Source organism: Rhinatrema bivittatum, chromosome 2, assembly GCF_901001135.1.
Source record: "Rhinatrema bivittatum chromosome 2, aRhiBiv1.1, whole genome shotgun sequence".
NCBI lineage: Eukaryota > Metazoa > Chordata > Amphibia > Gymnophiona > Rhinatrematidae > Rhinatrema > Rhinatrema bivittatum.
The window spans coordinates 616,604,464-616,631,591 of NC_042616.1; the positions used below are offsets into that span (position 1 = coordinate 616,604,464).

General features: G+C 41.7%; 1 protein-coding gene across 3 annotated transcripts in view; it reads right to left on the bottom strand.

The window, feature by feature from the left end:
• Nucleotides 1-704: 704 nt before the first annotated feature.
• GAREM1 (GRB2 associated regulator of MAPK1 subtype 1) overlaps nt 705-27,128 on the bottom strand; it is a 284,669-nt gene continuing 258,245 nt past the window's right edge. For all 3 annotated transcript variants that reach the window (XM_029591197.1, XM_029591199.1, XM_029591198.1), the window contains 3 exons: nt 23,703-24,878; nt 5,461-5,627; nt 705-1,975 (listed from right to left, as the gene is read on the bottom strand). In XM_029591197.1, the coding sequence (XP_029447057.1) occupies nt 1,072-1,975; nt 5,461-5,627; nt 23,703-24,878 (2,247 nt within the window). In that variant the 3' untranslated portion in view covers nt 705-1,071. The remainder of the gene's footprint in view (nt 1,976-5,460; nt 5,628-23,702; nt 24,879-27,128) is intronic.

A 27,128-nucleotide genomic window follows, 5' to 3' on the forward strand; every position in this document is an offset into this window, starting at 1 on the left:
GTTGACAGAAAAAAATACTTTTTCCAATTTGTTTTAAATCTGCAACCTGTTAGTTTCATGGAGTGTTCTCTAGTCTTAGCACTATTTGAAAGGGTAAACACTTCCCTGTTCACTTGTTCACACCACTCATAATTTTATAAAACTCTGTCATTTCTCTTCTAAGTCGTCTCTTCTCCAAGCTGAAGAGCCCTAATCTGTTTAGCCTTTCTTCATAAGGGAGCCATTCCATACACTTTATATCATTATTGTTGCCCTTCTTTGTACTTTTTCTACTTCTGGTATATTTTATCTTTTTTTGAGATGGGGCAACCAAAACTGCACACAGTACTCAAGGTGTGGTCACCCCATGAATTTCTCAAGTAGCATCATGATATTCTCAGTTTTATTCTCTGTTACAAAATCAAGAAAAGTAATATAATGATGATCATGCCATGGGTGATCACTCAAAAGATGTTTTTATTTAAAAGTTATTCATAATGTGTTTTATTTAAAGGGATTAAGTGTTTTGTAACATGACACCAGAAAAATAAGTGTTATATAAAAGAAATACATGTTGAAAACCACAAACTGTTTCAATTATCAAAAAGGCAAAATATAAAGTGTTGAAGTTAGTTGCTTGAACCCAGATAAGAAGAAACACTAAGAAATGCATCTCATAGTTTTCTTTTTGAGATCAAAAAATAACTAAAATGCCTTTTTTTTCCAGCTTCGGTTATTTAATAATAAATATTACACCTTTTGCATAAAGCTACTTGAATACAAGTTACTTCCCTTTAAAATGTCGATCAGGTTTGGGGTTTTTTTGTTGTTGTTGTTTTTTTTTTTGTTTTTTTTTAGCAGCGGCTGAGTATTCAGTGATGCACAAGGCACACTTCTAGAGTTCTATTTATTATTTTTATTGACATATAGTACAAAATCTGTTCACCACTCGTACCTTTAACTGCATAGTAATAATTTCTTCTGCAATTATTTACAAAAAAAGGCTTCTATAGTGCAAACCATTTAATTATGTACTAGACCTGGAAGTGCTGGCATATTTAGCTTTGTTCAGAACTAGCTATTGTCATTTGATTACATTTTAGGCCGCCAGCCATTAATAAACTGCAATATTTTCTTAACTTGTAATTTGCTCATTTTAAAGTCCTCTGAAAGGATTTCCTCTGTAAGCTGAACAAGTAAATTCCCATCAATTTTTTCATTGACAAACAGCGTTACAACATCTTCTGAGAGCCCAATGAACCTTAGAGATTTGGACACCTCTTCTATTGATAGTCCAGATAGGTCTGAAGGTGGCTGCCAGGGAGAGCCATCACCACAAGATCTTGGTGCTAGCTGAAGGTGAAGAGGAGAAGCAAAGGGATAAGAAATAGAGAAAATGTCCTGCATGCCTTTTCTAGCAAAATAGTCCTCAGAAAGGTCTGATATAGGAGTTTGCAACTCCTCGGCACCATCTATTCTGAGAGGCAAAGGCAAAAGTTCCAGAACAGGCTTCTCATCGTTTGATTTCGGTGCACGTGGAGGCAAGGCAGGGCATGACTGACTTTGCTTTGTGCTGCTGTCTGCAAGAATTCTTTCACTGGAACTTTCTAAGGAGTAACTTGCTGACTTTGGACAGCTGGTGTTGATGCTTTTGAACTCAGTTGTAGTTGGCTGTATGCTCCCTGTAGAGACTTCACATCCACTTAAGTCAAAGGGTGTAGGAACATTTTTCTTTGGTGTGCCGGGTGTCTTTTGCCGGGGATAACTGTAATAACTTCGGCATTGATCCAACAGAAGATCGTTCACATTCAGGCCTTCTGTTCCACTGCAAAAGCGGTTTGGCCAGGACAATCGATTGGGCAGAACTTCAGATGATGGGCTCCCAAAAGGTGATTTGCTGTTAGGATCTGTTGAATCTGTTTTCATCCAGTTGCATGGGTAGCAAGAGACTGGCATGTTTTCAGAAGAATGGGACATTTCACTTTCTGTGATGCCACTTGAAATAAATTGGAGAGAACAATGCAAAAAAGTGTCAAAATTCAGAATTTAAAGGATATCTACAGCAATTTTCACTTTCATAGATTTTATTTATTTATTTATTTATACCCTTTTTATACCGAGGTTCAGGTAACAGAGTTACTTATCACTCCGGTTTACATTCCAACAGGCAATAAATAATGACAATAATATGTCTTACAAAGAACAAGGAGGCGAACAACTTGGAATAACCATAACTAGGAAAGAAACAATGGGGCGGATTTTAAAAGCCCTGCTCGCGTAAATCTGCCCGGATTTACGCGAGCAGGGCCTTGCGCGCCGGCGTGCCTGTTTTCCATAGACCTGCCGGCGCGCGCAGAGCCCCGGGACTCGCGTAAGCCCCGGGGTTTTTTGACGGGGGCATGTCGGGGGCATGTCCGATCGACGCGGCGTTTTGGGGGCGGGATGCGGCGTTTTGGGGGCGGGCCCGGGGGCATGGTTGCGCCCTCCGGAACCGCCCCCGGGTCGCGTCTTGGCGTGCCAGCGGGCTGCTGGCGCACGTGGATTTACGCCTCCCTCTGGGAGGCGTAAATCCATCGACAAAGGTAGGGGGGGGTTTAGATAGGGCCAGGGGGGGTGGGTTAGATAGAGGAAGGAGGGAGGTGAGGAGAGGGCGAAAGAGGGTTCCCTTCGAGGCCGCTCCGATTTCGGAGCGGCCTCGGAGGGAACGGAGGCAGGCTGCGCGGCTCGGCGCGCGCCGGCTGCCCAAAATTGGCAGCCTTGCGCGCGCTGATCCTGGATTTTAGCGGCTACGCGCGTATCTACTAAAATCCAGCGTACTTTTGTTTGCGACTGGTGCGCCAACAAAAGTACGTGAACGCGCATTTTTTGAAAATCTACCCCAATGTGTACAGGTAGAAAGAGGTGGACTTGAGGGGATTTCATTATCTAGTTCACCTGTACATAATGGGGTAGATTTTAAAATGTGCGCACCAATTTTATAACATGCACGGGTGGGTGGCACATGCAAGGGGGGAGGACTTAGGCAATTCCAAGTGACAACGCATCCCAGCCTTCCCCAGTTCCCTCCCAGTCCTCTCCAATTAAGGAGCGGACTGGGAGGGAACTTCCTTACTCCCCTACCTCACCTTCCCTATCCTTCACCTCTTCTCCTCACTCCCTAAACTCAAGTTTTTTGGGGTTTTTTTTTACCTTTTTTCAGCAGGGAGCCAAGTCTTCGGGCGAGCGAACAATGGCGCTGTCCCGTCCCGGCCTGCCTCCTGTCCCGTCTAGAACATGCCCAGCATTTATATGCATACCGGGGTTTACGTGCACGGCCGGGCCCCTTCTAAAATGCGCGCAGTACACACATGGCTCAGCCGCACACGTAACCCCTGGATTTTACACGTGCGGGGGATTTAAAATTCGCCCTTATGATTCTAGTGTACACTCGGCTGTTAGCAACTGTTTGTATCTAATGCAACTATAGTTCTGTAAAGTATAGTTGTTTGCTAATAACAAATGCTCTATGAAGACAACAGAATCACCAGTCAATGTGGGTGACATCATCATGCTTGACGCTGATTGGACATTTTCTCAGAGTTTTCTTTAAAGTATTAGAAAACACTTGTGTATGCATGGTAGTTCCCATTTTGCTGTGGCCCTGCAATATGCCTCATTTCTACTATTCAGTTCAGCAAGGTCAACTTCAGGCAGAGACAGGAGGGAATGTATGACTGGTGATTCTGTTATCTTCAGAGAGTAACTGCTAAAGGTAAGCAAATGTGCTTTCTCTGAAGACAGGCAGAATCAGTCACACATGTGAGACTCCTGAGCTCAGAGCTGTCTTTAAGAGAAAAAGGGGAACATTTAAACAATAGGCAATAAACTTGTTTTAATTGTCTTCAATCACTTTTTTTTAATTAAGAAAATTCTAAATTATAAAAATGGGATGTAGGGAGGCTGAAGGTGGACTCTAAACGTCAACAAATCCCTGAAGAATAAACTGCCTGAGCCTCAGGAGTCTGTGCTTGGATAATAATGGGATATGAATGTGTGGCTTGAACTCAGTGTCATAGCTTTGCAAATCTCTTCTCCAGAAGTTGATTTGAAATGGGCAACTGACACAGCCCTAGGTCTAATACTGTGGGCCTTGACATGCCTTTTTAAGTACAGACCTGCTTGGGCATAAGTGAAGAATATGCAGTTTGCTACACTGGTGGCTAATGCCCTCTTGGCTAAATTTAGTACAGCTTTATGGGCTGACCAAAGTTAGCTGCATTGGTTAAGCGGCTAATTCCGAATATTGGAGTTAGCTGCATAACCTATGTGGCTAACTCTGGCCTGCCCAGAAACACCTCCCACATGCCCCTGAATACCTCTGGCTTATATGCCTAAATTCCAGGCACACATCTTGATGTGCACCTAGAATTTAGATGTATGTGGCACTGAATATCCATGGCTAGCCATTTAGACGGATAATTTTTCGGTTATCCGTCTAAATGGCTTTTGAATATCGACCCCACCATTTTTAGAATTGTATGCCTCAATCCCAGATAGCATCCTTCCAGACTTATACAGTATAATATTTGTATACCATTTTTGAAAGGGTAAATAATTCACTGAACTCCCTACAAATGAACAAAGAAATTTGCTCACTTTTGGTAGATGATGAGAAATGTGAAAAACAACTAGTCTGCTCGGATTATAATATTTTTGAGACTGTATGAAGAACCTTTATTAGGGCTACTTGATGAGCATGATCTCTCATGCCTGTAAGCATCTACCCTCCATGAAGATGCGCAAAATAGGCTCACTGATGTGTGATATACTGTAGGGAATCTCCTTGGAGATAAAATCTATATTATCCTTTAGAGTTTTTCCTGATCTGATGGGTCTGTCCCTCTGGACAGCATAACAGAGAAGACCCAGAGAGCTGACTGGCTCTTCTTTATAGTCCTGTCAGCTCCAGCTTCACTCCCTCCCTTCTTGTCTTCCAGTGCTGCTTGCGGCAAATCAGGAGAGGAATGTGGAGCAGGGATGAGCTGAGAAAAGTCTCTCCTCCATGCCCCACCCCTCCCTCCTGTGTCTGCTGCAATCAGCAGCACTGTGAGGACTGGAGAGGAAAGGTCGGAGCAGGCAGCACAACGGCTTTTCCTCTGCTATTTTCTGCTGGGTGCAGCTGCCCGTGCTCCCAGCCATTTCCCTCTGTGTCCACGGCAGTGGTGCTTAGTTGCCATTTGACAGGACCACAAGGGGCACATGTAGCTCCAAGCCACAGGCTGGCCACCCCTGCTCTAGGTTAAGCATCCCTGCTTTAGTTTCTGTCCTCCTTTGATGGAGAGAGAGCTTCAAGTCACTGGAAGAGAAAACAGGGCACTGGTAACATCAGCATCACACATAAGCACTGAAATCAAAGTATCTATATTGTCAAGGACCATTCATATGCAGAAAGCCAATGTGCTTTCCCTGTTTTCCTAATCTAGAAGCAGAGGCAATACTTACATGCTGTGCAGCCCTGAAGAATAATAGGACAGGGTGGGGCTAGGAGAGCGAGTCTGCTGCCGGACTGGTTTTGCTGTGCGCGCAGGAACGGAGGGACTAGTGGAGGCTGGCTTTGAACTTCGCGGTGGAACAGGTGGGGCGTTCAGAAGCCTGCACTCTTCTCTTACCTAGAGTGAAATAAACATCCTGATGAGCATTTCATGTATGAACTCAAAGATAAACCAAATTTAGCTGAATGGAGAATTTACTTGATCAAGTTCCTGCTTCAAAAGTAGTTAAGAAGCAAGCAAAGTTATTATGCACGAAGATCCTGAAGTAGCAAAACAAACTTTTACAAGACCCTAGATATCATCATATAAATGTCAAAGGCAGTTGAAAGGGATTCATGTGCATATATGGAGCTGATATATAGGAAACCACCTCAGTACAGAATGGTATCCTAACTGATCTTGCTCTTTCCTTGCTTCAAACCTAAATATTGTATATGAGCAAAGCTTACTGCTACTTCCATCATGAAATGACCCACATGGAATCACATGGAAATCAAGCTATAAGTCAGACAGTATTTATATATTATTTACTTACTAAAATAAAACACGCATATATTTGACAAACACTTGCATTAACTGAAATTCTCTTTATTTAGTAGACATACATTCTCCTTTCTGGCAGTTGTTCAATTTAAAGGGATTTTTATTGTATTTCCTCAAATATATTTAGCAATCAAGCAACTGTTAAATAAATAATCCAAGGTAGATAAAACATTTACTACCATTAAAGTGACATTGGCCTTAGGACATGTAAAGCTGAGTGACATTAAAGGCCATGAATCAAGACATGCCACTGACTGAATCTGATGTAAAAGCACTGCACATTCGGCATTATTCTCATTAGGTAGAATTTGATTTCTTTGGATGTTCAATATATTTTCCTTATGACATTAACCTTCTCCTCCCGCCCCAAGGAACACACAGCATTAATATCCTTTACTCAAATCAATTTTTCTATTCAGTTGATAGTAAAAGATTGCATTTCATACTGAATGCTAATCCCTGAAAATAGTCTCTAAACTTTTCTACAGGTCAGTCAGCATAAAACCCCACTGTCCTTCTGAAAAGTTTTGGAATACCTCCGAGTTGCCAAATAATTTTATGGTTAGCCATATGCATTTGATTGACTCATATTTTAAGACTGTGTTCTTATAAGGATATTGGTATTCACTTCCGCAGAATTAGCATACTAAAGAAGTATAGTTTCCAAGTTAGTCCACTTACACAGAAATGAAAATCAGCCATTTACTGAGCTAGGTAAGTTAATATGGCTAGCTTCTGAAAGTTACATTTCTTTTGTTAGGAAATGGTACATAAGTCTTGAAAACTAGTCACAAATTTATTAACTTAGGCCTAGATTCATCATTTTGCTATAAAATCCGCATGAATAGTGCCCATGATAAAAAAGGGGTTTGGTTAGGGTAATTTTTGAGTTACTACAACAGATGCTATTGTTAAAACTTTGCATAGGTATTTATGCAATGCACATTTTAGACAGGCATTTCCATATTTTGGGCTGCTCCTGGTGAGAGCGAGAGAGAGACTCTTTATAAGGCTCTCCTATTAGTCAACTATTTATACCACTGTAGAAAGGTTAACTAGTAACTATAAGTGAGGTATTGGTGGTGGTCTAGGGTTTGGGGCCAGTTTTACATGCACAGTCAGAGGTATGAACAGCAGAGTACACATTGAGATTGCATCAAGCCAGGGTGAGAGTACATTGTAGAAATCTCATCTTTGTGTACCTTTCCTCATTCCAAATCACATCAAATGTTCACTGATGTGTACTGTGCTGTTCGTACCTCTGACTGTGCATGTAAAACTGGCTCCAAACCCTAGACCACCACCAAAACCTTACCTCGAGTTACTAGTTGACCCTCTGACAGTGGTATAAATGGATGATTAATATGTGTGCCACCCCAGAGGCTCTCTCGCTACTCCACTCCACTCCCTTTCCCCTCTCCTGCCCGAAATGGGATTTGCCTTAAATATCACAAATCCCAGTCCGGGCATATCGCCAGGAAAAAAGGTGTAGTTATTTCCGCATTAAAACATGCGATAACATGCGTTACGCTATCGCATGCAATGTTAAACACCCCTCATTTTCATAAACCCTGCCCAAATTCCTCCACTTTGTCTACATTTTCAAAATTTGCATATGTACCGCAATATGTGAAAAATAACACATTTTGATGAATGACTCTGTTAGCTCAATAAAAGGGTATCAACTACAAAATTTATTTGTTAACCTTTGTTGTTACAAAAGGAGGACAAATAGCCTAGTGGTTAGAGCAGTGGACTATGAACCAGGAGACCAGGGTTCAAGTCCTTCTGTCGCTCCTTGTGACCAGTGTGATATCTTGATTGAGATCTAATGTCTGTACAAAAATAATAAATAAATAAATAAAAACAGATTTTTAAAAAAAACTGTTTTCAGTGTTTAGTTAGAACATCTCATCTAGAAGATGCGTAAAATATTGTTACACAGTGGTCTCTTTATATTGTACTATTTCTTTTAAAGATAAAAGCAGTGAAAAACAAGATAGAAACTTCACAAATAAAACAAGATAGAAACTTCACAAATAAAAAATTGCTTATAGTGTAGAAAGTCAAACTAAACAAGCAAGCAAACCTGCACTCCATTTTAAACATTTAAAACAAGAAAATTATATACTGTTCTGTACTGGTATCCACTGGTATTTAATCAAAATGTCATATGCATATCAAAAACCATCTAGAAAAAACACCTAGAAAAAAAGAACATCCTACAACCAACGCAATTCGGCTTCAGAAAAAACCTAAGCACAGAATCACTGCGACTCTCACTGAACGACAATGTTCTCACAGGCTTTGACACTTGTCACAAATACCTACTCATCCTCCTAGACCTATCAGCAGCTTTCAACATAGTTAACCACACAATTCTCCTAGACCGCCTAACCGAAATTGGGACTAACCGACAGTACCTTAAGATGGTTCTCTTCATACCTATCCAATTGAAACTACCAAGCTTCAATTAACAACCTCTCCAATAAAAAAAACTTGAACACTGGAGTTCCACAAGGATCCGCCCTATCCGCCACCCTCTTCAACATTTACTTACTGCCAATATGTCAACTTCTAAATAACCTCAACATCACTCACTTCATTTACGCGGATGACATTCAAATACTTCTACCAATTCAAAACACACTAGAAGAAACCTACAAGAAAACAACCTCATATCTATCTACAATCAAACAGCTACTAACAAACTTAACACTTATAATAAACATTGAAAAAAACGAAATAATAATCTTGGAATGTAAACCCACCCCCTCACCTCATCCTCCACTAAAGCTGGAAAACCAAATAGCAACAATCTCCCAAGTAATACAGGCAAGAAACTTAGGAGTCAGTATGGATAGTGAACTATCCTTCAAGAATCACATAAACAAAATCAAGGATGGATACCACAAATTATTAACCCTAAGGTGACTAAAACCATTCCTTACCCCACAAGATTTCAGATCTATACTTCAACTACTAATTTTCTCAAACATCGACTATTGCAACTCCCTTCTACTCGGTCTACCAGCTTTCAACATCAAACCACTTCAAATACTGCAAAACTCAGCTGCCAGAATCCTAACAGGCAAAAAAAAGAAAGAACATATATCCTCCCCACCCTTATATCACTTCACTGGCTCCCAATCAAATACTGAATAGAATACAAGACACTGACCATCACACACAAATTAATTCATAAAGATCAAGCAAATTGGGCTGAATTAAACATCACTCTCCATAAACCCAAATGAAACCTACGATCAAACAACAGAGGCCTCCTGACAGTCCCCTCCGTCAAATCTACGCAACTCACAACAATTCGAGAAAGATATTTCTCCATCACCAGCCCCAAACTTTGGAACACACTCCCAACTGAACTAAGGCTACAACCCAACATAAAAACATTCAAGAAAGAACTGAAAACACTGCTGTTCACCAGAGCCTATCAAGACACACTTGAACTACCGAACCAGCCCCTAACAACAAAAGACCTCCTAGATGACCACAATCAAACAAATATCCCTCAAAACATTTCACCATAATAATCTAGTATCTCCCTCCCCATCATAATACTACTATCATTCTATTACCCAACTACGTAATTATACCAGAATGTACCTTCACATGCTGCCCCAATGTACATTATGACCACTTTAATACCGATGTAATAACTACTGTACCACTCGAATCTTTGTAAACCGTTATGATGGCATAACTGAATGACGGTATATAAAACTCGAGAAATAAATAAATAAATAAAAAAGAAGCAAACCTGAACATCCATAAACGCATATCACAAACACATTGATGTTTTGGGTTCCAAATGAGGCAGCTTAAGGAAATATAATTTGTAGACAAAGTATATTTATATCTTCTATATAAATTTTGTGCAGTATCTATTCATCTGAAGAGCATTCCATAGGCATACACCAAGTAGTAGGCCAGCCAAAGCAGACATGATTAAAAAAAAAATATCCTGACACCAGGCAATCCTAATATATCTGGTCAGACCACTGCTGAAATATTAACTTTTGCTCCTAGTAGTCGAGGAATGTACCAGTGGTGTGGGGAGACACTTAGTGAGAACTTGTTGGGCTAGTGGCTCCCTCATGTCGAAGTTGGTAAATGGTAGGTTCCTCTGGAACTTAATGACTTGCCACCATTTTACCTTATGGATTCCCCTTTTGTTTTTGTAGAGGCAGCATTGTCCTGTGTTGTCTATCAATCCCAGTTTCCTGTTTCCAACAGTGGCCAATCCAAGTCACAAGTACTCAAACATTAGCTTTCTACCTCCATGTAGCATTTTATTTGGAGAGGAGTTTCTTCCAGCCGCCCAATCCACTCTATCTTCTTGAATTGAATTATTTAAGTTTGGAGTACCCAGTAACTTGGGACTTAGTTAACTTAATTTAATTTTTGCTCTAGTATCAACTGGGAGAGGTTCATTTCCTGCAAGATAGACCTGAGATGATCAAGATCCAAGGAGAGGATAACGTCTAGCCACCCTAAGAAGAGGAAGAGTGAGACCAGAGGAGAGGAGTTGGATTCCATCCAGAGCCCAATGTACTTCTACTGGAGATAAGGAGAGAAAGAACATTATGATACAATGACGAGGCAAGAAGGAGAAGGATTGGTGCCATTCAGGTACTGTGAGGAAACTAAAGAGTTCAGAGGAGAAAACTATGAGGAGGTAGGAGCTAAAATGATTGTGTAGTAAGAATCCCATCATTTGAGACTTCCATTAATTTGACCTATATCAAATGGAAGGGAAGGAATTATCAATGTGTAGAAGTAAATTAATTGAATTTAACATTTTAAACCCAAGAGACTATGAAAAGTCATTAACAAAGTCTGTATCAATTGGCTTTTATCATTATGAGCTTTAACAAGAATGCTGGAAGTCACACATTTATTTAAAGAACAGTCGTACCTACAAAAGTGAACAAATCAGCAGTAAAGAACTTTTTTTCATCAATTATAACCTATCAGTAAAGAGAAAATTTGGAAACCACCAAAACTCTCAACTGTTTCATTAAGCTGTGACTTTAATGATTATTTGTGCTGTTATCATCACGGCTGTATAAAATACATAACATTTGGATTTGGACCAAGAAATGCTAAAGGCCTTGAAAGTGAGCTTTCCCCGCATCCAGTAAACCCTGGAAATTACATCTTATGGCATCTGGAACTAGTATCCGGGTTCAGCAATCACAGAAGTTACAAATACAAGGATCTTACACAAACTGAAAAGAAGTTGAAGGACTTCAGGAACAAGATATTTGCCAGCTAGATCATTTGGACAAAATTGTCCATGTTCAGGGCCTTATTGTCACAATAGGAAAAAAGGTTTCTGAACTGGTAGCTGATATGTATCATTTACTTTGGAACAGGAACAATGCATACCAATATTTAATGTTTTGTTTTTATGATTTCCTTTATTACAAAGGTCAAGGGAAATATACAGAACAAACACATAGAAGGTAATTTTCAAAGGAGTTGCGCATGTAAATGTAACATACTATCACTGCAATTTTCAAAAGCCCATTTAAGTGCTTCAAGTGTTGCGCGACTCATCAGCGCTCACCTTCCCAACTCCTCTGCAGGTGCTGGGTTGGCCTCTCCCGTGGCTGCAGCTAGCTCCTTGAGGCCTCAGCGTCCCGCGGCGGAGGTCGCCAGGCCTCAAGACGGGGCTTGGCATCCTCTGTGGTGTCGGCCCCACCCCTAGGCACACGCACGCGGACCACCCGGCCCCTTAAAGGGTCAGGGGCAGGTCCAAGCTCCGCGGCATGCCCTGATTGAGCACAGTATATCAGGAAGTTCCTGCCTGCACTTTCTTGCCTTGGCAATCGGGTCGACACCATGTGTGTACTAGTTTGCCTCAGTGTCTAATCGCTTGTTCCAATCTTGTTCCAGCATCCTCCTGTTCCAGCGTCTGTTTGTTCCTGTCCCTCAGGTAGTACCTCTTGGACTGACTCTCTGGTACTGACCTCTGCCTGTTCTTGACTACGCTGACTGCTGCCCAGATACTGACCTCTGCTTGCTCTTGACTACGTCGATCGCTGCCCGGATTCTGACCTTTGCCTGCCTCCTTGACCACGTCTGATCTCTGGAACCTGACCCCTGCTTTGGCTGACTACTCTTGGACTGAACTTTGGAACTTGATCCCTGCTATCACTGATCACGCCTCCTCGAGCCTGGCCCTGCTCCTAGCCTTGTCATCGCAGACACTGTTCTGGCCTTCATTGATTCCTCAAGCCTACAGTCTTGACATCGACCGCGCACCCTTGATCCTGGTGGGCATCTCTCTATACTTCCTTTCCGGGAGACCCTGCGAGGCCCACCTATGTCCAAGCGGCCCGGGTCCCCAAGGGCTCCACCCGGGGGGACTTCGGGCTTCCAGTGGTGAAGCTCCAACTAGCCTCCTGTGCTCCGCTTCCTGGTGGCAGGTGCTTCCTGGGCCCTACCAGGGAGCCGATCCTCACTGCCTCAGGACAAGGGTCCACCTCTAAGCGCAACATGAAGTGCACTTATGCATGTAAAACTTATTGACAATTCAATGGCATATATTGTAGCAATTTTCAAAAGCCCACTTACAAAAGTAAAGTTAATTTAGACATGTAAAACTCCGTTTTAAGTGTGAAACTCCTTTTGAAAATTACCTCTATAATCTGCAGCAATGAATGTAAAGAATAACTATATCACTACTGCTGAATAAACATTCAAAGCTGCCCTCACCAAAAATCCCATTCATACCCTGAAAATGGGTAGTGCTGCTCATCTCGCATATAGAAGATGGTGAGATACAGGCCAGTAAAAATATACATCAGATAATTTCAATTGCTTTACATTTGTCCTAAAATGATCAATTCACAGATAATAAAATTGATTATGCAACTTTTTTACCATACAATTCTATTCCCTTTATCCATCTCATCTCCATCTTTCCACTGACATATCTCTCTTCTCTCGGGCCAGGTCTATAACAGGAGAATCCATAGATTAGCAGAATGGGTACTCAATGAGATCAAGCATTACTAGTCCCAGTCAGTCTTCCTCACTTTTGAACATACTGTTTGAAAAGGAAGCTAATGCTGACAGTAAGCATGGCCAGAAGCAGGGCTCAGAGAAAATGGTCTTATTGGCTCCTTGAGCTGTCAGCCTATGACCAGGGCGAGACAGATCCAGAACTGGTCTTCAGCTGCATGACACAGCTGCTCCACAAGGAGCCAGAAGTAACATTTTTAGGGAAGGACCCAAAAAACAAAGCTGTAATTGGACTAGGGTAGCCACGGATGTGAGAAAAACAAAAACAAGACTGATGCCTTGGAAAGAAAATGTATTCAATATAGCAGTAAACGCCTGACTCTGGCCGAGTTTCGCCCTTTCGGCTACATCAGGGGCTCTAAAAAAATACAATAAATATATATTTTAATACTAAATAAATCAACCCAATAATAATAAAATCAAATAGATAAAATCAAAATAAAATAAAATCTAAAAATAAATTTAACATATACAAGGATAAATGAAAAGAGGAGACAACATGTCAGCTGTTAAAATTAAGGACTGTTATATACTCTGATGGCAGGTACCAACAGAATATTAAAGTTTGTTGTTTGAATATATCTGTGGAGTGAGCTTCATCTGTGGTGTGATCTGAGCAAAGGAAATAGCAATCAGAGGGGGTCATAGAGGGGGAGTCTCTTTAGCCAGCTGGGTTTTCAAGATTTCCTTAATGAATATGCATGAGACATATTTGCATACATTGGAGGCAGTGCATGAAAATAAATCTCATGCTTATCCATTAGAAATATACTAAAAACCTGAATGACTGGTTTGAGCACTCTTGACCTATGTATGTGTCTTTCTGCTCTGTAACCAGGCTCCTGGTGGAGCCTCCACTAATTATTTCTGGCATTTAATCATCCCAGTTTTAAGCTGATCATTGGTGATCTTATACAGAAGAGAAGGAAAATGCAAAGGATTCAATTAAAAATTAAAATAAAGAATTCTGCATTTTTTTCCCATTATTCCTAGTTAGAGGTGATAGATCTATACACCCATGAGGTAAAATTCAAGGCAACTAAGTAAATATATATTTTCAGTTCCACTGTTACAGTTAGATGATTCTTCTAAATGCTTTTCATTATGAAATTGTCCTGGGTGGTCATAAAACTCATTATATTTAATTCATTACCACATGCTGTTTTACGGAGCTTTCATCTCACCCAATGTAAATGGCTATAATTTAATAGCTTTAACAGAAGGAAGCTTCGTTTATGTGGCAGCAATACATCAGTGAGGTTTCACAATTTGATCCTGCGATCATGTCCAGCAATTCCTGGGCTGACAGGATCATTTTATATCTAGTTCTCAGTTTTCAAGTAGAAATAAGGGTTAGACGACAAGGTGATACAGTTTTATTGAACTCACTCAATATCTCTCCCTCAGTGAAGAAACAGCTCAGTAGCACTGGGTTTAGAAAGTACAGAGTCTAGCTAGCAATTAAATCTATTGCCACTGTACTGTTTTTCATTGAAGGAGGGATCAGAGCTCTCAAAAGCTAGTCACAGATGCACTGAACCAGTCCAATAAAAAGGGTTATCATCTACAACTTGGAGGCTAACTCTCATTTCTACATATTCAACTGAACTAAGATTTATTTATTTATTTAGATTTTTTCTATACCGGCATTCGTGAAAATATCACATCAAGCCGGTTTACAATAAACAATGGGGTGATAACCGGAACAGAGAATGAGATAATATGTACTAAACATCCTATAGATGCAGTTACAATAAAACAAGGAGTCGTACAACTAGGAGCAAGAAGAAGAGAAGATAGTAACTTTAACATAGTATATTAGCCCGTAAAATGGTAGAATTTCCAAGAAGGGAAGTGTGTGATTTACAATGACTTGTTCAGTTCACATAGATGTAATTTTTAACAAGAAAGAAGAGATCAGAAGTAATGAAATTCTGGATGTTGATAATGCTTAGGGTAGGTTGCCAGGATGGTTGTAAAAAGAAAGTTGTTGCTTGGAGGTTGTGTGTCGGAGAAAATTGGGTTTAATCTGAGTCTGGGAAGGCTTGTTTGAAAAGCCATGTTTTGAGTCTTTTTCTGAATGTCGGGAAGCAGGGTTCCTGTCTTAGTTCCGTTGGTATGGAGTTCCAAAGAGTGGGTCCTGCTGTGGAGAAAGCCCTGTCTCTGTAAGTTATGTGGAGGGAAGTTTTGGAAGGCGGTACTTGCAGAGACTCTTTGTAGTACTCTCTTATGGGTCTGGCAGATGTATGCTTTATGAAAGGGATTTGTAGGTTGAGAGGAGCGATTTGTTGGATAGTTTTGTAGATTATGGTGATTGACTTATAAAGAATTCTGAAATGGATTGGCAGCCAGTGTAAATCTTTAAGGATTGGGGAGATGTGCTCTCTTCTCCTTGTGTTTGTTAGAATTCTGAACCATTTGAAGCGGTTTAGTATGTGCTGATGGGATACCTAATAATAAAGAATTGCAATAGTCTAATTTGGAGAAGATTATTGCTTGTAGGATAGTCCTGTAGTCATGGTTGTGGAACAGTGGTCTTATTCTTTTTAGAACATGCAGTTTATGAAAGCAGTCTTTAGTGGTTTGGTTTATGAAAGCTTTTAAGTTAAGCCGATTATCGATGATTGCTCCCAAATCTCTTACTTGTGTTGTTTGTAAATTAGCTGGAGGATTTGTGGGGGTGTGGCAGTTCTCAGTGGATATGAGAAGGAGTTCCGTTTGAGGAATTTAGGATTAAATTCATACTGGAGAGGAGGGAGTTGATTTCTTGCAGACAATATTCCCAAAGATCAAGGGTTTTTTAATGGATTCTTTGATTGGTATCACGATCTGGACATCGTCGGCATAAAGGTAGTGTTTAAGGTTCAAGTTGGTTAATAGCTGGCAGAGAGGGAGGAGGTAGATGTTAAAGAGGGTGGGTGAGAGGGATGAGCCTTGGGGAACTCCTTGAGATGAAGGGTAGCGTTTAGATTCTTTGCTGTGTATTTTGACCTTGAAGCCTCTGTTTTTCAAGAATGAGTGGAACCAGGACAGTGCGGTGCCTGTTATGCCGATGTTCAATAGTTGGTTTAGGAGCATGGAGTGGTTAACAGTATCAAAGGCGGCTGAGAGGTCCAAGAGAATCAAAAGGTAGGACTGGCCTTTGTCTAGGCCCAGGATGAGGTAATCTGTTAAGGAAATTAGGAGAGATTCTGTGCTTAATGATTTCCTGAAGCCATATTGTGAAGGGTAGAGAATTTTGTGGTCTTCCAGGTAGTCTGATAATTGAGAGTTAACCAGTTTTTCCATGACTTTAGCAATGAATGGGAGGTTGGAGATAGGGCGAAAGTTGGTTGGGTCGTCTGGGTCTAACTTTGGTTTTTTCAGGAGCGGTTTGATGGATGTCATTTTGAGGTCGTCAGGTAGAGTCCTTGAGATAAAGAGCAGTTGATTATGTCTGCCAGGGCTTTGGATATGGTGTCCGGAATAAGGAGAAGTAATCTGGAAGGGATTTGGTCTAATGGGTGCGCCGATGGTTTCATATTTTTCAGTATTCTTAGGATCTCCGAAGTTGTAGTGGGTTCAAATGAGTTGAGTGAGATGTTTTTGTTGTGGTGTAGAAAGGTACTGTAAGGGGAAGAGGTATTGGGCAACTTCTTTGATAGAAGGTTGGTTATTTTGTTGTTGAAGAAGAGGGCAAGCTCCTCTGCTTTTTCTTGGGCTTTGTTAAATGGTATGTCCGGTATTTGGATTTGAGTTAAGTTGGAGACGTAGGCGAAAAGGGCTTTAGCATCAAAGATCATGTGATGGATCTTATGAGCATAGAAGTCTCTTTTGATTTTTAACAAGGAACTTTTGTAGTGGTAGAGAGCAAGTTTGTAGGCAGAGAGGGTGGACGCTGAAGGAGATTTGCGCCATTTGCTTTCGTTCCGTCTGAGGGAAAGTTTTAGATTTTGTAGTTCTTCATTAAACCAAGGTTGTTTTTTAGGAAGATTATGTTTTAGTTTTCTAGTTGTCAGAGGACAGAGTTTGTTAGCTGCCGCTTCTGTAATATTATTCCATGAATGAAGGGAGCCGTTCTCGGGGCCATCCCTCCATCCGTCCATCGTCGGGGCCTGCTTCCTAGGCCCAGCCCTGCTTCTGCGCACGGCCGCTGTCCACGGTCCTGCACAGTCCTGCTTCCTGCTCCTAGGCACGCGGCTGCGCCTCTCTTCAACATTTAAAGGGGCCACGACCGGATATGCCCTGGGCTCCACCTTTGTGACTGTTTCCTGTGCTAGCCCTATAAAAGGGCTGTGTTTGCATTTGCTCTTCGCCATCGGAGTGTCTTCAGTCCTGGAGGCTCCTGCCTGCCAGCGCTCCAACAGGTCCTTGGTGTTCTTCATGGAGCTCCTCGTCTCGTCTGCTTCTCGTCATGTCTTCATTGCCTGAGGTCTCCATCCAGATGTCCTGGTGTCTCGTTGTCTGACGTCCCGCTTCCTGGTGTTCCAGCCCTCCTTGGTGTTTTGCTTCTGTGCTCTGGAGCCTTCTGTTCTGCCGACCGTGGATCTCCAGGTGACGCTGCTCCGTCTTAGGAGATGCCGGCAGTGAACTGGTGTCTTGTGCTCCTGAGCCGTCCTGTCCTGCCAGCCTTTGTGGTGCTTCGGTTGACATTGGCTTCGTCGTCGAAGTTCCGCCTCGACTGGATCCTCTCCTGCGCTTGTTCCGCTCTCCTCGTGGTCCGTGACCAGCATCCTTGGGCTGTGTAGGGCGCGTAGTGGGACAGGATGGTCCGCGACCAGCCCATTGGGTCCGCCCGTGAAGGTGGGCTGAGTGCCAATGTCTACCTTCCCAGCTTCTTGTCTCGTCTGGACTTCTTCAAGTTCCTCGTCTCGTCTCTGATGCCGTTGCATCAGCCTTGGTGTGATGTCTGCTCATCATCCTTGGTGTCATGTCTTCACATCAACCCTTGCCTGTGATGGCGTCGCATCAACCTTGGTGTCATGTCTTTGTGTCTAGGCCTCCGTCTGCCCTCATCCTCAGGCCGGCCTGCTGCTCCATGCCGATCCAAGCGGCAGGTCCGAAAGGGCTTGGAACGGTCAGAGGACTGTTCACCTTCCAACATCATCTTGTTGGCCTTGGGAGCTTGCAGGCCTAGCAGAGGGTAAGACCGTGTCTCCGCAGTGCCAGGATACGTTGCAAACCCTCAGTTCGGTCCTGGATCCATCTGGGGTCAGGCTGAGGCCCAAGGGCACACGAAAAACCGTGTCACATAACAGAATGCAAGGCTTTCCGAGGCAGTCTGTCACGTAACACCTTTGGCCCTGACATGGGCCCTTCTACAGGATTTGGGTGAGGATGTTTCTTGGATGTGGCAAACGTTCCAGTTGGTAAACTCGGTTTGAGTATATCCCCTGTGATTACTCTGGAAGTTGTATTGAATGTCTTAGTGACTCTTGAAGCCTCTATTTTTTTTTTAAATAAAAATGTGGATATCTGTATGTTCAATGGAGAAGTTTCAACATCAATTCCATGCGCCTCTTGGCAGATGTCAGTCCAAACATCCTCATCTAAAGTTTAGGTCTGAAGGTCCACATTTCACTTGTTAGAGACTGAATTCTTTGCGACTCCTCATCAGTGTCAGTGATACGTATGTATAACTGAGTTATAGTCTTACCTTGAATGGAATATTCAGCAAGACATTTTTCCACCAAGTTAGGTGAACTTGGAACTCACCCCTTATCTACCAGTTTCTCCAATGCAGCTCTGACCTGGAGATATAAAGAGTGAGAACTGGGATCTAATCTGGTACTTATCTTCCAGAGCATTAAAAGAAAGCACTGATTCCCTGGTAAAAAAAAAAAAAAAAAAAAAAAAAAATTGCCCCACACAGACGCATTTTTGCCATAGTATCATGTCTGGAAAAAGAGTACAATATGAAATTTTGGGATTTGTAGCCAGTGGTGAAATAGGGGATAACATCTCTTCGGTAACTCCTAATGATTTTAAAATCAATCTCCAGTCTTGAACTGTGTGTGCCAGAAAAGGGCTATTTCTTAGAATACAATGTACTATAAGAGACATATAACTCCCAGGCATCGTTACCAAGAAAGGTCTACTCCCCCTGCCTGCACTCTCTCCAGTTGGAGCCACGAGGCAGAATGAGAATATCAGAACCAATATTGTATACAAGCCAGCCTAGCAGCCCAATAAGCTTGCACATCCAGGAGGCCCATACCACCCTGCCATTTAGATCTATATAATGTAGTCAGGCTGATATGAGCCACATGTCCATTTCAAATAAAACTGCCCGTCTGCCATTCAGAGATGTGAAAGCAGATTGTTTAACCCGACATGGCACATGCTGGAACAAGTAAAGAAGCTGAGGTAATACATTCATCTTAAATAAATTAATACAGCCCCTCCCCCCAATGAAATAAAGAGATCCATCTAATCTCAAAGGTTTTTCTTGATCTGGACAACTACCGGCACAAAATTCATTTTGTACAAGTTCTGAAATTTAGTGGAAATTCTAACACCTAAAATATATGAAACTCCCTTCAATCACCTTGCAAGACACTTAGGAGCAGGGGCCCTATAATTCCAAAAAAGCATTTTTGACTTCCCATAATTAATATGATACCCAGATACCTCCCCATATTCTGATAGCAGCTTCATCTAAAGCTGGTGCTGAGTTTCCCACCTGCGATAGAAAGGGGAGGACATCAGCAGCATTTAGTGATATATTCTTCCCCATCAATTCTAAAACCCATGATCTTCTGGTTAGCCCTAATGGCCTGTGCCAGAGTTTCTATGGCATTATCGAAAAGAAGAGGAGATAAGGCACATCTCTTTGAGTGCCACTTTGAATGAAAGAGTCATCATATCATCATTAACCTGCACTTGTGCCCTTGGAGAAGTATACATTGCCTGGATCCAATATATACATGTATCTGGCAAGCCAAACATCTCCAGTACCAAAAACAGATATCACCATTTTACCCTATGAAATGCTTTATTTGCAACAAGCGCTACAATCACCCCAGGTAACTTCTGCTTCTTAGGTCAGTATATTAAATTACAAAGCCACCTTGTGTTATGCAAAGACTGTCTTCTCTTTATGAAGCCCATCTGATCAGGGTGAACAACACAGGGCAATATATGTTCCAGTCTGAACTATCAGCATACACAAAAGTGCAAGAAATAAGTAAGTTCCTGGTGAAACTTTTGAACAGTCACATATGAAATTTTATTACGGCAACTCCTTAGTTTGAATACAATCTTTTACTGAAAATCCCCCAACACAGTCCCGTGTTTCGCCACCCGGCTGCTTCGGGGGGGGAATTAGTTTTAACAGCAATCTGAAAATGCACAAGAATAAATAATGACCAGGAACAATATTGGTACTGAACAGACTAATGCCATTAGAGGTGCACTACTACATTAACATTATTCAACATTATATTATTGACATACCTGTATCAGTCTGACATAGTTCTGAATCGGAGTGCACCCGCGTCGGCTTGTCACTAAGTTTTTAAACGCTACTTTTGGGTGCGAAAATCACATCAATAGCTAACCAGCTCTGTTACCCAATCGACGTCGGCCTGGCGTGCCAACATCATTGACCTTAAAAGGAGACTGCAGCGGGAACCCCCACTTGCGTCAAGATCGACTGACCCTTGCTATAGTTTATGGGATATACTGTTGTATCTACCCGATGGAACACTCGCAGGACACTAGACCTCTATAGTTAAAGAAAATGGTTCCACTCAAGCTCGCTATTAAGACCATGTGGAGCTACTGTATTTAGGCGGAAGATCCATCTTTGTTCTTGCCGCAAGAGGATCAGGGGAAAATCCCCTCCTCTTACCGGGGGCACAATAACATCAAGCATGAAAAAATATAAGTCAGCCGTTGTGTGGGACTTTTCTAACTAGTGAGAAACTAATGGAGCATTTTCCTTCTTAGTGTTAATACTCGATCTGTGTTCGATAATGCGAGTTTTAATACTCCGTTGTGTCTTGCCCACATACAACAGTTTGCAGGGGCAAATGATGACGTATACAACCCCCGTGGAGTCACAGTCAGAGGTGCTACCTAATGTGTATGTATACTTTGTATTGGGATGTGTGAATTGTGTGATAGTAGAGGTGTGAATGCAGACTGAGCAATGGCCACACGGTCTATGCCCGCCTTCATATGCTACTTTGCTGGGAATGCCTGCTGAATGTACTAATATGTCCCTCAAGTTTCTACCCCTTCGGTAGGTAAACCTTAGATCTGAATTGAAAAATGTATCTAAGGCTAATGCCGTCCAATGTTTATGTATGGAGCAAGCTAGGCTACTATAGAGCCCTACACAGAAACTACATGCCAGCAGAATACCTCAAATGTGCAGACCCTCACCTAACAAAGAATAAAGAGACCATAAAGCATAACTAGAAACATGCAGACAAAAACTGAACTGGAAACCGCAACAAGCCAGAGAGACTGAATGCAGTGTAACAAAGGAAAAAGAGAAACTTCACCAGTCCTCAAAACAAATCAAGAAAAATAAAATCAACAGCAGTAAAACCATTCTAACAAAAAGAACAAATTTCAAAATAGCTGATGAATGGAATATCCAATAATTTAAAACTCATATCAAAAATTTCTAGATACCAATAAAATATTTCAAAATAGTAAACACAAAGACCCAATAATGAAAAATAAGGATAAAAAAAATGCTGGGAATGTTTGATATCCAGGTGCCCTGAGATTGTTTTGAATTCTCAGGAGGAAGGATGGCTTGCTTGCAACTTTCTCCTCTCTCTGTCACACACAAGCGCTCTCTCTCTCTCACTTGCATAAGCTCTCAATCATGCACATATAAATATGCTTTTTCTCTCTCACTTATATAGGTTCTTAATCACACATTTACATACATGCTGTCTTTTCACACTGACACACAGGCGTTCAATCACACACTTACATTCATGCTGTCTCTCTCTCACAGACTTACACACAGGCTCTCAATCACATACTCACATGCTCTCTCACCTACACCGGCTCTCAGTCATACACAGACACACGTGCTTTCTCTCTCTCAGTTATACACGCAGGCTCTTAATCATACATACACATGATCTCTCTCACACATACAGGTTCTCAATCATACATTTACATTCATGCTATCTCTCTCACACATAAAGGATCTTAATCATACACAGGCTCTCAATCACACACACATACTCTTTCTCACACATACAGTATTCAATCACTCATATATATGCTGACACACACACACACACACACACACACACACAGGATCTGAAACACATATCCTCACTCTCTCTCTCCCCCCATCGAACTAGCGACAGCAGCAACCTCCTCCATTTCCTGCCTTAGCAGCAGCAGCAGCCTTCTCTATTTCCAGTGCTCACGGCCTTGAGAAAGGACTCCCCATTCGCCGCGGGGGCTGATGTTGCTCCTCTTTTGCTCCGCGCTGCTCTGCTCTTCTTCAGGCCATGCATCTCTTCTTCGAGCAGATGATGCACACACTATCATGGTCTCTTTTTCCCAAGCGCATGGCCACTGCACACCACTTCCTCTTCTGGGTTGTGGGGGGCGGGGGGAGCGGGAAGAAGAGACTATGCTGCTGCCGCTGACTCCAGTTTTCCACCCGTGTTCCACCTGGGCTATCAGCATTTTAAGCCTGGGCAGAGAATGACTTCCTATTTCACTGGAGCAGGGGGAGCAACTGGGACAGTGGGGGACCGGGAAGTGTGGCGAATCAAATAGAAACCCCAGGCTCTTAACAGGATCAACTAAGGAATCTGAGTTTCATGAAAAAAAAAAAAAAAGAGTAATAGAACATAAATTATCAACATTCTGGAGTTGAGAGATCCGAACAGCCTCAATCTTTGAAAAATGTAAAAACAAATTACTACTAGATATCAGGAGTCAATACTATGCAGGTAATTTTCAATCTGCCCAAAACAACTGGAAGATTTTTTAATATGATCCACTGGAAAAACAGCTGGATATCATCAGCATATATGTAAGAGCGTTTACGTGTTTCTACGAGTGCAATATAATTAATTTTTTTTTTATGCCCATTAAGTTCACATTAAAAACATGGGACAGCCTCTTGAGCTAACAATTCACCACCTTCACATGGAGGGTGTTTTCGTTCTAACAGTTATAAACGTTATGCAGCATTTTCTTGACATTATGTAATTTTAAATTTGTTGGAAAAAATGATTATTTTTTTTTGGATTTAGCTCTCTTCATTCATAGCTCATGGTGATTTATTCACGGGTGACACAATGTAATAGAGTCTAAGGAAAATAAATGAAGCTGGGCCTTGAAAAATGTTTTATTTTTCATTGTGCAATTGGACTGGATACTGGTAAGTGGTTTACTACTAAAAGACTTTTATAAGCCTATCATAAGAAGACTGAACTTAAAGCATTAGAGTACCTCTGGTCTTCAAATTTTATCAATGATGCGCTTCAGTAATTATGTCTAAAATAATTAGATTGCTATAAGCAAGCAGAGGATGCTACAAGATTACAGTAGATGCCAATTGCTTTGTCAGCAAATCCACAGATAGCAACCACTTTTTCACATCAAAAACAGAAAAGGCAACACACTTACAGCTTCAGATTTTGGAGGCACTGGAGGTGGAGGTAGAGAACTCTCCGTTGACTTTGCTGCTGTAAGAGTTCCAGGAGCAGGAAGAGGAGAAGTACCACACTTGGACCTAAGAGAACTTCTGTAATGATCACATTTGCTCTTTTCACTCTGTGACCGAGTCAGAGGTTGACTGCTATGCTTTCCTGACTCTTGGTCCAACCATAGCTCTTCATAAGGAATTTCAGTCTTGGTTGGGGCGCATGTTGGCTCTTCAGTCACTTCAGGAAACAGGTAGTCGCTACCACTGTCGCCCGAGTCCAGGTACTGAGGAGAGTCACGAGGAAACATGGTCCAGTCACTGCATAGGTCTCTGCACCCATGTAAGTTTACTTCACTGTTTCCATGCAAATTGTTCCCATAAACACAAACTGAGAGTCTGTGAAATGACTGTGTGAGCTCATCACGAGCATAGCTGAGGGAGTTTGGTATATGGTTATGCCCAGTGCACCGACTTTTTTTGGGGCTCTTTGACTCCTCATTCCAGTCTGTTTTGACATCTCGTACAGCCCGGGAATATTCATCTATATCAAACTGCTCTTGGCAAATGCCATACCACTGCTGGGCCAGCGAATCATGCCACATCTCCCCTTTCACGAGGCTTTCTGGAAGGCTAAACTTTGGAACAGACAAATGCAATGGAAAATGCATTGGGATAATTTTGTTGGCACGCAGCACACAACAAACCACAACAGTCTTGGTCTGAATGTTGACAAGCTTGTAGCGATGCCCCTCACGAATAAAATGAAGATCATAGGAGTTTCTTGGTGGTGGACTGGGCACGGTTACATTAACAGGCAGCCTCGTTTTCTCTACAATGTTGCGAATTGTGTGCTCCCCTTCTTGCATCTGAATTTCCAATGGACTGCGGGTGCTGAATCTCCCTTTACACTGGAAAGGAAGGCTAATGCTTTCATTGGTTCTATGGTTCATACAAATAAGGCAAGGCATTTTACCTTTGCCTAGTTTGCTGATAGAATTTAGTTTCCCAATCTTCTTAAAAATGGTGTTGAGTCGTGACTTTTCCTTGGAGGTTTTTGCATAAAGAATTTCCGCCTGTCCCATTAAAGTTAGTTCATCCCCAGTACAGAGAGTGATATTGTAAACTTCAGTGTCTTCATTGCATTCACCTGACGCAACCTGAAAAACATAAGAAAAATGTTAAGCTTTTTGTTTACAGTATTGCCTACACTCTGACTTTAAATCATTTTAAATTTAAGCAAGGAACTAGAGTGGCAAAAAGGGCTAATGCTACTGGTTAGGGCTATATAGTTCTGCTAATGATTCAGGCATTAAAGCACTTACAAAAGTGACTAGAACATTGGATTTTTGCAGGAAGGAAAATTATATATTTTAAGCTACTGAAATGTAGCTTTTTCATGCCCATGAGGCACGTCTCCTGACAGAAGTACATTATTCACACAAAATGTATCATCAGGAAAAATACTATTTTTAAAAATAAACCTACTTTAAAAGATTAAAAATAATGATCTATTATGCTTATCCTCTGGGAGCAAAAACCACACAGTGAAGCTGTGTCAAGATGCATCTCAGCAACTCCATTAAAGGAACAGTATAAACTAGATTTTCTCTATATACCATCCGACCTGTTTAGTGATGCAGTTATTTCTTCTTCTGGTCTTATTCAGAAGTCTTTAATTTTTTTTCCTATGCTTAAACCTGTGTTTTGGTTACATTTTTGGAATAAAGGTGAACACTTATGGGCGGATTTTCAAAGGGTTACGCGCGTAACCCCGAAAACCCGCTCCTGTGCGCGCCGAGCCTATTTTGCATAGGCCCGGCGACGCGTGCAAGCCCTGGGATGCGCGTATGTCCTGGGGCTTGAAAAAATGGGTGGGGAGTGGGCGGGCCGGGGGCGGGACCGAGGCCTCCGGCACAGCGGTTTTGCCGGCACTTGCAACCTATGCCTGCTCGGAGGCAGGCGCAACTTCGCTAACAAAGGTCAGGGGGGAGGTTTAGATAGGGCTGGGGCGGAGGGAACAGGGAAAGCCATCGGGGCTCCCCTAGGGCTTGGCGCACGCAAGGTGCCAAAGTGTGCACCCCCTTGCGCGTGTCGACCCTGGATGTAGCCGCGCGCATGTTATTAAATCGGGCATAGATTTGTGCACGCTGGGTTGCGCACACAAATCTACGCCCGCGCGTAGGTTTAAAAATCTGGCCCTTATAATTTAAGACGGTACAGAGGTTGTTGATTCCAGGGATGTGATGGGAGTTGTGCTCACATGAATAGCCTAGTGGTTAGAGCAGTGTATTATGAACCAGGAGACCAGGGTTCGAGTCCTGCTGTCACTTTTTGTGACCTTAGGCAAGTCACTTTACCCTTCATTGCCTCAGGTACAAAAACTTAGATTGCAAGCCCTCTGGGGATAGAGAAATACCTATAGTACCTGAATGTAAACCGGTGTGATATCTCAATTGAGATCCAATGTCGGTATATAAAAAAAATAATAAATAGAATAAATAAATAAATGTGATGGGAGTTGTGCTCACATAGCTGCTGGATAAGGGGTCAGGTAGCTAGGGGTCGCTGGGTGGAGGGGAAGTTTTCTTTTCTTTTTTTTTGGGTGGGGGGAGAGAGGAAGAGGCATGTTAGACAGGGTTGATGGGAGTAGAAGGAAGAGAACTTTCTTTAGATAGTTTTTGGCTTTTCATAGAAAATGAGGGAGAGGGCTGATAGGTGGTAAGGCTGTGTTTTATATTTTGGACTTTTGTTATGCCACTTTTTCAGCCACATACACTACTTTGGTTAATTAAATGTGGACTAGGAAAGTGATTAATTATTTTATTAAATACATAAATCAACCAACCCCCCCCCCCCTTTTATAAACTCCTTCCTCAGCAATACCCTGATTCAGACTTTTAATAGTGGGAATGAGTAAGTATACATTGCATTTAAATAATTAAAAAATAATAGATCTACTTAGAAAAGAAATACAGAATGAAAAATAGCTTTCTTAATTTTGATTTGAAAACTGTATTATAGAAATACAGAATATGATGTTGGATAAAAAAAAGACTAAGAACCATCTACTCTGCTCAGTTCATTTCCTTGGACCCTACATAATCTTCAGCTTTTCCTTCAATTCCTCTTAACCAAGGATCCTCTAAAATTTTCCTACATGTTCTTGAATTTTATTTTTATTTTACTTGAAAACCTCCCTTTGGAGATTTTCTATGCATCTACCCCTCTTTCCTTGAAGAAATATTCCCCAGATAGCATATATCTGCAAAACATTTGTAGACAAATGGGTATTGCTATTTCATAAGAACATAACATAAGAACATAAAAACATAAGACTTGCCCATTTGGGACAAAACTAAGGGTCCATTTAGCCTAGTATCCTGTTTCCAACAGTGGCCAATCCAAGT